The sequence below is a fragment of the Sorex fumeus genome, unplaced genomic scaffold (assembly GCF_029834395.1).
Source record: "Sorex fumeus unplaced genomic scaffold, SorFum_2.1 ptg000136l, whole genome shotgun sequence".
NCBI lineage: Eukaryota > Metazoa > Chordata > Mammalia > Eulipotyphla > Soricidae > Sorex > Sorex fumeus.
Genome location: NW_026606193.1, coordinates 2587780 through 2602038, shown reverse-complemented (window position 1 = coordinate 2602038; position 14259 = coordinate 2587780). Strand labels below are relative to the sequence as shown.

Below are 14259 nucleotides of genomic sequence, written 5' to 3'. Positions count from 1 at the left end.
ACGTCGAAGAAATAGCTAAGAGGATGAAGAACCTCTGGCTCTGGGCACATCTCTTTGATTCCACTGTTATGCCTCAGAGACCTGGGCCCTAAGCAAACAGGATGAGAACACTATTCAGGTCTCCCAAAGAAGAATAGAAAGAGTTATGCTTGGAATATCCCGTTTCACTCAAATGAGAGAAAGAATCCAGAGTTCCGACATCCGTCGACAATCAAGAATCAGGGACGCTGTCTCATTTGCCAAGGTGTCGAAAATCAGATGGGCTGGTCACGTAATGAGATTTAAAGATGACCGCTGGACTAGAGCTGTTACCGACTGGATTCCACGGGATGTCAAAAGACTGCGTGGCTGCCCACCTACCAGATGGTCAGACTTCTTCGTCAAGATCATGAACGATCGGTTTGAGGCCCTTCATGTTCCCGGAGTGAACAGATGCGATTGGGCTACACTAGCATGCGACAGGGACAAATGGAGACGTTACTGGCGCCCGCTCGAGCAAATCGATGACTAACAGGAAGTTAAGTGATTAAGAGATTAGCTAGTAAAGGGCTGGAGCGATAGCACAGCGGATAGGGAGTTTGCTTTGCACACAGTCAACATGGCCGACCCGAGTTCGATTCCTCCGCCCCTCTCGGAGTGCCCGGCAAGCTACCGAGAGTATCTCGTCCGCGCGGCAGAGCCTGGCAAGCTCCCCGTGACGTATTCGATATGCCAGACACAGTAACAACAAAGTCTCCAATGGAGACGTTACTGGGCCCGCTCGAGCAAATCGATGAACAATGGGAGGGCCGTGACCTGTGACCTAGTGAAACTTTTATTTCATCTTTACCTTATTCAGATATACTGAACCTCCTAAACAGTTTGATCTCAATATAGTCCATGTTTATTTCTTATCACAAGTACTTTCTACTCTCTTACTTATCTATTTACATATGTATGTTCCAATAGATATACACTTCGATTATGGCACTATTCCTCTCACTTAAAACTGTACACTCCATGCCTAGTTAAATTCTACATAAAGAGTATAGAACAAATGTCTCTTGTATTAGTGATAATTGACTAAAATGATCATCAGAGACTATAACCTTATTCAGAACTCTTGATTAGAAGAGCTAGAGGAGGACCAGAATTGTGGAGGTTTAGAGGCACATTTTAATTGAGATAATGAAGATGAAGCATGCAGTTAAATCTCAGAACTAAATGAGAACAGAAAGGCTCAAGTTTAACACATAATTTAATAACGAGTGTGAAGAGAAAATAAGATGCCATTGAGACCCGAAAGTAATAAAGCAGAAGTGTCAAATGTTTCCATTGTAGCATATCTTTCCTCTCTTCAAGACAGGCAATTTCGCAATAAACTGTAACTCTCCAAACTATTGTGTTATGTCCTACCGTCTGCTTTCTCAAATAAGAGTTAACTAGACAAGTTAAAAAGTTTGGCAGATTCACTATCAGGTTACATAGCAATGGCCTTCCTTAGAATACAATAAAGTTGGAAGTCAAATAATGGGTAAATATCATATAGTGAAGTGAAATTAAAACCAGAATCTTAAATTAATCAGACATTTATGTCAATGAATAGTTCTCTGTATAAGATATAAGCAGCTTTAAAAAAACAGAAATAAAGGGCTGGAACAATAGTACAATGGGTAGGGCATTTGCTTTGCACATAGCCAAGCCAAATTGATCCAAGACACCCTAAGTTGAACCCAAGTACCACGTGGAGTAATTCCTGAGTGCAGAGCCAGGAGTAATCCCTAAGCATTTCTAGGCATGGCCCTCAAGCCAAAATAAATATATAAATAATATCTTTGGAAAGAGAACAAGTTCCCAAACTTTCTCTTCTTTTTGTTTGGTGTCTGAAACCCAACTCTGGACTCCCTACCACGCACCATCACTGAGTCACGTCACACTCCCTAGTTCCCACGTCTCTTACGTGTGTGATGAAATATGATTTTTTCTGCAGGTAGTTTCATATCAACGTCTATTTATCTGAGTGTCAGAGAATGAGAGAACTAGGTGGGAAAGGTCCTGAGTTTCATGTGACCCTTACATCTGACATTCATTTCTGACATTTTGAAGTCACTGGTGAGCTTGTATCAAAAGCTAATGAGTGAGAACATCCCGACCCCGCGCCAGGCTCTCTACCCCAGGGCAACTCAGAGGGGGTGGGTTGCGTTTCCCTCTTTGGCCCAGCAGAAACCTGGCAGCCAAAAACCTCCAGAACCCAACCGCAGCCATGCTCAAGGCCACTCTCCACAGACCTGGAAAAGCTTCACCCATGAAGGAACCTGCAGATAAACCCAGGTATCCGGGACCCCTGACTGAGATCTCTAAGCTCGCTCAGAACGGGCTGGGCCTCCTCCTCCAGATCCCCAGTTTTCCAGTAGCTTGTCAGGCTCTGCTGTGCAGGAGGGATACTCTTGGTAGCTTACCAGGCTCTCAGAGAGGGACGGAGGAATCGAACTCAGGTCGGTCAGGTGCAAGGAAAGTGCCCTACACACTGTGCTATCGCTCCAGCACAAACAACTTGATAAAAATAAAATTATTAAAGTAATAAAAAAGCTAACTAGTTACTTTTGTTGGAAATCTAGTGAATTTCCTATCCAGTAGTCTGTCAGTTTTTTCTGAATATTGTCAAAAGTTATTAGGATGTTTATTAATGTCAGATACTGAAGCTTTTTCACTGAATCCATGGCATCTGAAACACCAGCTTCTTAAAAATTAAAAAAAATGGCTATTTTCCTCTTACCTTGCTGGACAAAGGATCCATAGACAAACCACATGGAGTTGTAGAGGGTAGTGGACGTCATGGAGCCCATCTGTAACCGTGGAGGGTTGAGCCAGTTGAGGAGGTAGACCAGCAGCCCCACCAGAAGGACGGTGCCCGCGATACAGGCCCAGAGGGACAGGTCGAATGGGGCCAGGCAGGCGAACATGTCCACGGCCTTCTCAGCCCTGCGCAGGAGCACGCCCACCGAGTAGTCCATGTACCGGGTGGTGAAGTCCACCACATTCTCCCGGTCGGGGGTGATGGTCAGTGCCGAGATCCCAATGTCTGCTCGCTGAAAAATGGAGAGACAAAGGAGTTATTAAAGTACAAATATTTATATATGTGTGTCGCTGTCATTGTCACTGTTCTCCCGTTGTTCATCGATTTGCTCCAGTGGGCCCAGAAATGTCTCCATTTTGAGATTCGTTGGTACTGTGTTTGGCATATCGAATACATCACGGGGAGCTTGCCAGGCTCTGCTGTGTGGGCGAGATACTCTCGGTAGCTTGCCAGGCTCTCTGAGAGGGGCGAGGGAATTGTACCCGGCTTGGCTGGGCTGGCTGCACACATGGCAAATGCCCTACCGCTGTGCTATCACTCCAGCCCTATGTGTGTGTGTATATATACATATATATGCACACATACATACACACACATATACACACACATAGGTTTGTGGCATTTCAACTTGCCTTGAGCAAAAACTCTGATGCTTCAGGCAGTATCTAAAATTATTTTTTATAAAGGAAAAAATACTGCAGAGGTTTCTTCAAGAAAAGCTATGTGCATTTTGCATTTTTTTACAGCAAATTTTGTCTCATCAGAGTCAGACAAACTACCTTGTTCATGCTATTAGAGCTTGTGAAATCAGTAAGGAATATTTCAGACACTGATAATACCTGAAGGAAATTGCCTTTTTCCCTGGGGTCATTTTGTCAAAGCCATCATTAACATAGCAGCAAAGGTAGACCCAAGCTGTAAAGAATTCTTTGTGAGAACAAGTGCTCAGGATATTCAGTATTTTCTTAACATACAAATCACTGGTTAAGTTTTTTTTTTTTTTGTGAAGAAACTCAACATCACGTTTTATCTATTGTTTAAAGTACTCTTCAGCAAAATTTATATTAATGGATGCTTAAAAACACATAGTTTGTTATAGTTTTGGTAACGGTCACGGTCACGGTCCTCCCATTGTTCATCGATTTGCTCGAGCGGGCCCAGTAACGTCACCATTGGAGACTTTGTTGTTACTGTGTCTGGCATATCGAATACTCTCGGTAGCTTGCCAGGCTCTGCCTTGCGGGCGAGATACTCTCGGTAACTTGCCGGGCTCTCCGAGAGGGGCGGAGGAATCGAACTTGGGTCGTCCATGTTGGCTGGGTGCAAGGCAAACGCCCTACCGCTGTGCTATCGCTCCAGCCCAACAGTAAATAATAATATTAGATGAAAAATCTCAAAAATGTTTTAATGGACAATTAAAGATTAAAAGGCATAATTCTTCTTGGAGTAATAACCATTCTCATTGAGCACTTCTTTATGTTCTCTGTGATAACATTAAAAATGACAGCATTTACTATTATACTTAAGCACATAGAAGAATTGCAGTAGAAATAAAGAACAAATGACTTAATGTGTAATTTCTAAAATATAAATACATATTTAAATATCTAAAATATGAAATTTATTAAAAATTGATCTTCATTGTAATTATAGTTGCCGGAATCTCCTTGTCAAGATAAAAACAATGGTAAGTAGTTTAAACACTTTAGTTTTTTATATAAATTTTATTTTTCATGTAAGAATAAAAAGCATCTCCTTATTGCTTTCAGCATGCATGCCTATTAGAAGGCTTCATCAACTCAGATAAATCTTGTCTCTGGAGAAAAAATGGTTTAGAAATTGATAGCTAAATTCAAGTTTTGAGTTTGTATATACATAATATAATGCAAGCATATATGTGCTTATATACACCCATATAAATATGTAAAGTATTCAGTTATTCTCATTTTCCTTATAATGAATAAGGAGTTGTTTCTTTCTCTAAGAGTCACTCAGTTTTCAGAATTAATAAGTATAGAAAACAGAGAGTAAGATTTTATTTTCCTTACTGCAAAACCGAGCTTATAACCATTTCAGCATATTGAAGTAAATAATTTAATTTGAATATGACCTGTATTGTAGGTAGTAAAGTAACTCATTTCGGGCTGCTTTACCTTTGAAAAGTACAATTTATTGGGGCTGGAGCAGTAGCACAGCGGGTAGGGCGTTTGCCTTGCATGCGGCCTACTCGGGTTCGATTCCCGGCATCCCACATGGTCCCCTGAGCACCGCCAGGGGTAATTCCTGAGTGCAGAGCCAGGAGTAACCCCTGTGCATTGCCAGGTGTGACCCAAAAAGAAAAAAAAAAAGAAAAGTACAATTTATTTTAAAGGAAGAATCTGACTTAATTTAGATTTCTCTACAGATTTGATGAAATAAAAATACTAATACCTCAAATTTTATCATTGCCTCTCCTTTTTAAATATTTGCAAATTTTGATTCTATAGCTTATATGAATATAATAAACTATGAGAAACACTTTAAGGCTTGTTTTGTTTTATACACATGCATGTTTAAATGACTGTTCTTTTAAACACTTAAACTAAAAAAACTCAAAATAAGTAGACTTGTTAGAGTAGAGAAGGTCAGTGAGGCCTTGACAGAAAGACCACCAAAGATTTATTTAAGAAAAATACAAAAAGACACTACCCATTTGGATTCCAGTATATAACAAGGGAATAGAATGTATTCTATATATAAACTCAGATTACCCATATAATTTGATCAGAGACACCTTCATTTCTTCAGGGCACAGGGAAAGATTTCCTAGATAATTAAGACTTGCTTCTGACATGTCTCCTCTGGGACATGAGGTATGATTTCTATTGATTTGTGAAAGATAAAATATATTTCCTGGTAGTATCTTAACATGGAAGTCGAAATCATCTGCCCAGGAAACAGGAGTCTACAAATATTGGTGGGTTTCTACTTATGCCTACTGTCCCAGAGGACAGTGGAACAATCACTAATATCCATGACCACAAGTGTTTGAGAGATAGATATTTGATTAGGAAATATTTAAGAAACAAAATCTATTTTGCAGTAGGACAAAATCTGTTGGTAGAATTCAGAAGAGCAAGTTTCCATCTTTTCGCTCAAGACTGATACATGATTTTTTAAATTATACTATTTACATGCAGCAAGGTCATATTAATAATACCACAAGTTTAGACATGTCTAACTGAGAAATATAACTGTATAATCCACATTGAAAATAAATTTTCAGTAAAACAATTATGATTACTTCAAGTGTCTACGTCTGCTCATTAATTGTAGACAAGAATGAGGAACTGGGTCCCTTCAGACTGAAAATCTCTCCTTGAACATGAACACTCTACGCTTATTCTTTATAAGCTTCAACTTATTTTTTGAAATTGATGTGTCAGGTTTGTGCATGCGTTTGTGAGCAAAACACTTTCTGTCATTTCCTGACCCGCAAAGAGCAGATTGGGAGTGTGAGGAGACCCTGGCGCATGTGGGAACCAAGTTCATGACCTCATGCTCAAACCACTGAGCCACCAGCCAAGCGTTCCCTCTTGGAGGGGACGGTTTCCCAGCAGACCAACGAGGATTGCCCCAGTTCAAGCAGGGGTCCCCAGGTTTGAAGCTGCAGCCTGATGCTAGATTAGACAGCATTTCTAAGGCACTTCTCAGGTCCATTCATTTATCTAATATTAATGGCAAAAAAACAAAACCAAAATAACAACTTTCCAATCCTCAGTGTCTCAGAATGTGCTTTTCCACTTTATTTTAGAATGTAACGTAACAATTCATTCAACTGAAGTTCTGATGAACCAAAGTAGCGGACGGCAACTACATTAATGACAAAGGTACCAAGCACCTTTTCTGGTCAATATACCTTACAAACGGAAATCAAGCACAAATGAAAACTGGAAAAGCCTCAAACACCTGGAGACTAAATAACATGAAACTAAATAACCGTAAGGTCAATGGGATAATTAAAACAAATTAAAACAAATACTTGAAGAGGGGGCCAGAGCGACAGCACAGTGGTGAGGCACTTGTCTTGGTTCCAATTGGTTCCATTCTCGGCATCAGATAGAGGTCCCCGAGCACTGCCAGGAGTGACCCCTGGGTGCAGAGCAGGGAGGAAGCCCTGAGCACTGCCAGGTGTGACCCCCCACAAAAAAGAATCAATCTTCGATTCAGAAAACATTTCTAAGATACAGAATGTTATCTTATGCAGAGGAACCCAGGTGTGCGGGATGCGGGTCTGAGATCTCCAAGCCTGCTTGGATCGGGACTGGGCCTCCTCCACCCAGATCCCCCATCTTCCAGTAGCTAGGCGTTACACCCACCAACTGCCCCTCCATGCCAAGTAATCCCATCAACAGCCAAGACTCAGAGACTATAAAACCCAGCTTCTGGAAGACACCTTATTATCTACTTCTTACTCTGGAGAACCTGGCAGGCTACCGAAAGTATCCTGCCCACACAGCAGAGTCTGGCAAACTTCCCGTGGCATATTCAATATGCCAAATACCAGTAACAATGATGGATCTCATTCTCCTAACCCTGAAAGAGCCTTGAATATGGCACTTTAAAAAAAGAATCTCAGGGCTAGCATGAAGGAGATGTTACTGGGGCCTGCTCGAGGCAATCGACGAACAACAGGATGGTTGTGATCGTGATTTTTACTTCCATAAAAACTATTTATTTACATAAATAAAAATAAAAAAGTATTATAAAGAAAAACAAAAAAAAAACCTAATGAGTAGAGCCAGAAATGAAGATAAATTATAAGAGAAAACAGGAAGTACACGTGATCATGAAAGACAGCTATGTCTTATGTGTCAATAAATTTAATAATCTAGAATATTAAATTTTCTTAGAAAAAGAGGGGCTGGGGACATTGCTCAAGGGGCACACCGGGCTTATCATACGCAGGGCTCTGAGTTCAGCCCGGGACACTGCCCATCCCTGAGGACTCCGGCCGCTGTGGGCAGCAGCTGCCCCGACATGGCCCCTGGGACTCTGGCTGCTCCCACACACCTAAGCACCGTATTTGCAGGCCCCCTCCACAGGGCTGGATGTGCCTTGCTTTTGCAAGCACTGCTAAGTGTTGCCGTTACTAAAAATTAGTACTTTGGGGATAATATTTCACTGGTCAACATATTTTATTTAAAAAGAAACCACCCTAGTTGCTTTATAATACTGCCATGTAGTCATTTTTCCTAATATAGATTTCAAGTGTTTTGTAAAGGGCATTACTGTACTCAAAATTCATGTGCAATCAGATATTCATCTTATGAATAGCAAATGCCATCAAGAAGAAAATGAACTTCATATTTTTTTAACCACTTACCACACATCTGATTAAGAATCTCCTTAATTGTATCTGGGGACAAAATCAAACTAAATGCTCTGAAAGAATATTTATTTTCTTAGTTTGAATGTCATTTCTAAATGCATAATAGCTCATATATATATGAGCTATTATGCATGTGTATATATATATATATATATATATATATATATATATATATTGCTTTCTGGGTCAGACTCAGTGATGCACAGGGGTTACTCCTGGCTCTGTACTCAGGGATCACTCCTGGCGGTGTTTGGGGACCATATGGGATGAGGGGAATCGAATTTGGTTCAGCTGCGTGCAAGGCAAATGGTCTACCTGCCTTACTATTGCTCCAGTCCCCTTTAATATATATTTAACAGATTACTTACAAAAACTCACATATCGCCCCAAGAAATGCATAGCCTTGGATAGTATTTATTTGAACCAAAATATTCAAAATCATTCAAAATACTCATTAATGTCTATTATTTTTAGCCACATTTATTCCTATGTTAAAGTTCTGTTTTATAAACTGAAAGAAATTATTCAAGTATACTTGAACATTTTTAACAACACAAGCTTGGCCCATTCCACTTCTTAAACTATGTCATCTTATCTTGTTTTTCACAAGTTTAAACTGCTCATCAAGTTCTTTTAAATGTATTGATAGCTTCTTATATAATCACTCTATGCTTGCCAATATAGGAATATGTGTTATTTTTAATTTTAAAGGTTTCAAATCTAAATTCCTTAAATACTTTTCCTAAAATGTGGTATATGTTACTAATATTCATAAGAGACACCAAAACCTAACTTCCAGGGCTAATAACAATGAAAAATCCTTAATTTATGAGATATAACTCAAAAGTAGACTCTTGCAACTGTAAATTCTGTGACCAATTACAAGCATCACACAAAAGTGTCAAACTAGTCACAAATTAGTAATTTACCAAAGTCAATATTCAATCAAAATTTGAAAAGAAATGTAGCTATACCTTAACTATATTATTATGGATTGATTATATATATTAAACAAGTCTACTATGGATCAATTATCATATATTAATAAAGACCTGATATAATATACATCATTTTTCAAGTACCACAGGAAATGACTAAATTTCCTGGTAAATTTTTCTTTTGTTAAAGGAAGATTTTATATTAAAAGTCACAATTCTATAAAAAATTTACAAACAAAATTCAAATAACAAGCTACTATTATAGCTTCCTTAAATTTTCATAAATTTACTTTTACACTTGTATAAAAATAGTTGTGATCTTATTGAAAGGATTATATTTATTGTATTATTAGTTTTATGATTGAATAAAAACAACTTAGATGACCACTACGGATATTTTATTACCACTGCGCACTACTATTTAACTCTTTTATAGTGCCTACTGATAAGATGTCGCACGGCCGCATTCGCGGGAGCTGGATTTTATAGTCTCTGAGTCTTGGCCGTTGATGGGATAACATCTTATCAGGACATCTTTTTATGACATCTTATTATCTCATTCCTACTCATCTTATTATCTCATTCCTACTTTGGACAAATTTGCAGGCTATCGAATGTAGCCTGCCCACAGGGCAGAGTCTGGCAAACTCCCCGTGGTGTACCAAATATGCCAAATACCAGTAACAATGATGGGTCTCATTCTCCTAAATAGCCTTGAATATAATCTCAGGGTTAGGATGAAAGAGACGTTACTGGGGCCTGCTCGAGGCAATCGACGAATAACAGGATGATGAAATGAAATGAAAAAAATAGTGCCTACTATGTGTTACATTATTTTCAATGATTAACTTGGTAAATATTCACAAAAATCTATCAAGGAGAAAACTAGTATTATCTACACTTTACAAATAAGAAAACTGAAATACAGATAGATCAGAAATGTCCTAAGGCAACAGAGCTAAGATTCAGAATTCCAAACTCAGAAATAAGTTTTGAGTCTATGTGATATGAGTGTGTTTACTCCTTGCTCTAACAAACAATTAACCAAGCCCTCTGTGCTATCTAGAAAAAATTCTTAATTTCTCTATCTGAAAGTCTTCAACACAGACTAGTATATGCTCACCCTTTCTTATTTCCATTCTATTGATCTAATTCTACATCATTTAAATTATTCTACCTATACATTTAAACTTTCTCTTGGAATATTATTTTGGTTCTGCTTCATGCATGCTGAATTCTTTTTTCTCTTACCCAAATCCTAAGTCTAACCCTAGCTATAACCCAAGCCTAGGACTAATTAGCCAAAACATGACAATCACCCAATGCTTAACTTGTACCTATAGTTTTAAACACAGGAAAACTTGGTTCTGCATATATTTTCTTTTATGTATTCTGGTCTGATCTGAAGATCTTTGATCCACATTGAGTTGACCTTTGTTATTGGTATTAGGTGTGGCTCTAATTTCATTTTTTTTAAAAGTTTTCCCAGCACCATTCGTTGAAGAGATTTTATTTGCTTCATTTAATATACTTGACCCTCTTGTCATAGGTTAGTTGCTGTTAACTCTCAATTCTGCTCCTCTTGTCTGTAGTTCTGTCTTTATTCTACTGCCATCAAGTTTTGTTTATTATAGTTTTGTAGTATAGTTGGGAAATGCAATGGCTCATATTGTCTTTTATATTTCACCCTTTTTTTTGTCTGTTTGGGGAGTTTTAAGATTCCATACCAATTTTTGTGGAGTGTGTTCCATGTCTTTGAAAAATGCCATGCAATTTTCATGAGTATTGCACTGAATTTGTATAGTACATAATATAGTATAGTCATTTTTACAATGTTGATTCTTCCAACCCACAAATGTGCAATATCTTTTCATTTCTTGATGTCTTTTATTTATCTCAGCAATGATTTATGATTTTCATTGTATGTCTTTCATCCCTCTTTGATTCCAGGTATTTAAGGTTTTGGGGTGTTATTTTAAAGGGAATAATTTTTAAAATTTCTTTTTCTTCTAGTTCATTAATTACATTAATTTATTTGAATTACTGAAGAATGCTTGCATCTCTGGAATGAACCCCACTTGATTGTGGCTTATAATTTTTTTGGTATTTTGTTGGATTCAGTTCACTAGAATTTTGTTGAGGATCTTTGCTTGATGATGTTGTTCTATCACAGTCTTTCCATTGTTCATTGATTTGCTCGAGCGGGCCCAGTAACGTCTCCATCATGAGACTTGTTGTTACTGTGTTTGGCATATCAAATACACCACAAGGAGCTTGCCAGGCTCTGCCGTGTGGGCGAGATACTCTCGGTAGCTTGCCGGGCTCTCTGAGAAGGGGATGTTGTTCTATAATTTTCAATATTTATTTTTTAAGATTCAAATTAATTTCAAATTAATTAGTGTAAGAGTGACAATTTAAGTCTTTACATTTGGGGCAAATATTGTACAAGTTTTCTCCTTCACTATATTATATTTTCATGTATTTTAGCCAGAAATTTTTAAGTGTTTTCAGCCTTTCTAGTTGTCTTTTCCCTTTCAGTATAAGACTTTGTAAATTCTATACATGAAAATTTTAAATCTATTTTTATGTTAGAGGAGGGTGATATGCATTAAGTTGAATGCTTGTTCATTATTCTGCATTATTTTAAATGTAGAAATGAAGATGATATTAAACGTACTCTCTAAATGTTCTGAGAAAAACTTACATGTAGTGATTTTCTTAACATTTTAAGACAGACTTTGAGTTTTTACTTTCTCTTTGTCCTAAGAATTGTTAGGACCATCTGTGTATCTTTATTTGTCATCATTTACAACAATTAATCTGTAGTTCTAAAATGTTTACTTTTCCATAGTTTGAGTTTTTACCTTTGCAGTTGCTTGACACTGACATTCGGGTTAACTTTGTGTTTTGGTCAGGTAACTAGTCAGGTATTTTATTCATGTTCCGAATAAGTTACAGAGCTCACATTCTGAATAATCGAGTTCTGGGGGCATAGCAGCAGGATAGCAGTTACGGTTTTTGCTTTGCTAGCGGCCGACTCAGATTTGATCCCTCCTGGCAACTTACGATCTCCTGAGTGCTGCCAGGAGTGATTCCTGGGGTCAGAATCAGGAGTGAGCCCTGGGCATTGAGAGCAGCCCAGACCCCCCCACCCCCCGCCATCTCCAAATAATTTATAATTACCCTGTACAGTAATTATAAGCAAAAAGTGTAAGCAATTTGGGTCTGGCTTTAATCAGGAGTTAGACTTTGTAAGAGAAGCGTATAGAGTGTGAAGAAAATGTAGCATCTTATCTAATTTCTCTGTTGGTTTTCATCCACTGTTTATCTTTAATGCGAGTACTTTGAGACTCTCTTCAATTTTTACATGTTATTATTCTATGCAAATATTTTTCTAAAACTTGATCAATTATTTTGGTGCGCGGGACTTTTGGGTCAGACTCAGCTATTCTCAGGAGTTACTTCTGGCTCTGCATGCAGAAAGGACCTAGCTAAACTCAGGGAGACCAAATGGGATGCCAGGGTTCCAACCCAGGTCGGACATATGTGAGGCTACTGCTCTACCCACTGTACTATCTCTCCAGCCCCAAATTTCATCAATTTATATAACAAAATATTACACAAGACAGAATATCCTTATTCTGCTCCTGGGCTGAACTAGGAAGAGGCATTCAGTCAGGCAGAGTGTGCTTTAGCTGCTGGTTATCATAAGGCACATTGTTTTTCTTTTTTATTAGTGAAACACCATGAGGTACAGTTGTAGACTTACAAGTTGTTGTGCTTGGGTTTCAGTTATACAATGATCGAGTACCCATCCCTCCACCAGTGCCCATTCTCCACCCCCGCCGATCCCAGTATCCCTCCCACCCCCCCATCCTCCATCCCACCCTGCCTCTGTGGCAGGGCACTCCTTTTTGTTCTATTTCTCCTTTTGGGTGCTGTGGTCTGCAGAAGAGACATTGGGTGGCAATCATGTTCAGTACATAGACTACTTTCAGCATGCATCTCCCGTGCTGGGCGGATCTTCCCAGCACCCTTTATTTGGTGCTCCCTTCTCTATCTGAGCTGCCTTTGCCCCTACAGTGTGCGGCTGGCTTCTAAGCCATGGAGAGAACAACCTGGTATTTACCACAGCTGCTGTTGGGTGTTAGTCTCTTATTTTGCTACTTTATGTTCCCCAGATGAATGCTATCTTTCTATGTCTGTCCCTCTCTTTCTGACTCATTTCACTTAGCATGATATTTTCCATGTAGTACCACTTGTATATAAATCTCATGACTTCATCTTTTCTAACAGCTACATAGTACTCCATTGTGTAGATGTACCAAAGTTTCTTTAACCAGTCATCTGTTCTTGGGCACACAGGTTTTTTCCATATTCTAGCTATTGTAAACAGTGCCGCAATGAACAGCCAATTGCAGATTTCACTTCGACTATACTTTTTTGCCTCTCCGGGGTATATTCCCAGGAGTGCTATTGCTGGGTCATATGGGAGCTCAATTTCTAATTTTTTGAGAATCGTCCATACTGCACATTTTAAGCAACGACTGTTCTCGTGACCTTTAAAATTTTAGCTCACTCATAATAGGTGGCTGGTACTAAGTAAGTGTTTATTCATTATGGTAATGCTTTGAGGATCTTCGTGATTTCTCTGGGAGGATTTTTAAAAGCTTTCTTATAATAATTAATACATGTTTTCTTTATTTGGAGACTGTGCTGGGGATCAATTCCAAGGTTTTACATGCCAGGGAAACACTCTTCCACTGAGCTATATTCCCAGCTCCGACAGATGTTTGTTTGCCGTTTGGAGTATGTTATTTTGAGAAATTAATGGTTTTTCTTATTTCAGCAGAAATTTTTTCCAACTGATACCCACAGTACAGTGTTAAAAAAAACAATATAAATAGCTTTATTTTTATTATCATTCTTAGTATTAACTCTAGATCTCTTTCCAGAAATTGCAGGGCCTGTCTTGACTCTCACTGTCTTTATTGGCCTACAGTCCATCAAGGGTGGATCTGATTGGAAGTCTGTCCAGAAACACTACAGCTTTCATTTTGCTTTGAGTTCATCTCTAAATCCCAGCTTTTATTTCAGCTGCACACACAGAAGCA

The 14259-nt window shown here is 38.6% G+C and overlaps 1 protein-coding gene across 3 annotated transcripts in view; it reads right to left on the bottom strand.

Annotated features, from left to right (window-relative positions):
- GRID2 (glutamate ionotropic receptor delta type subunit 2) overlaps positions 1-14259 on the bottom strand; it is a 1415717-nt gene that overhangs the window by 323529 nt on the left and 1077929 nt on the right. For all 3 annotated transcript variants that reach the window (XM_056106635.1, XM_056106637.1, XM_056106634.1), the window contains one exon: positions 2756-3068. In XM_056106635.1, coding sequence (XP_055962610.1) covers positions 2756-3068 — 313 coding nt within the window. The remainder of the gene's footprint in view (positions 1-2755; positions 3069-14259) is intronic.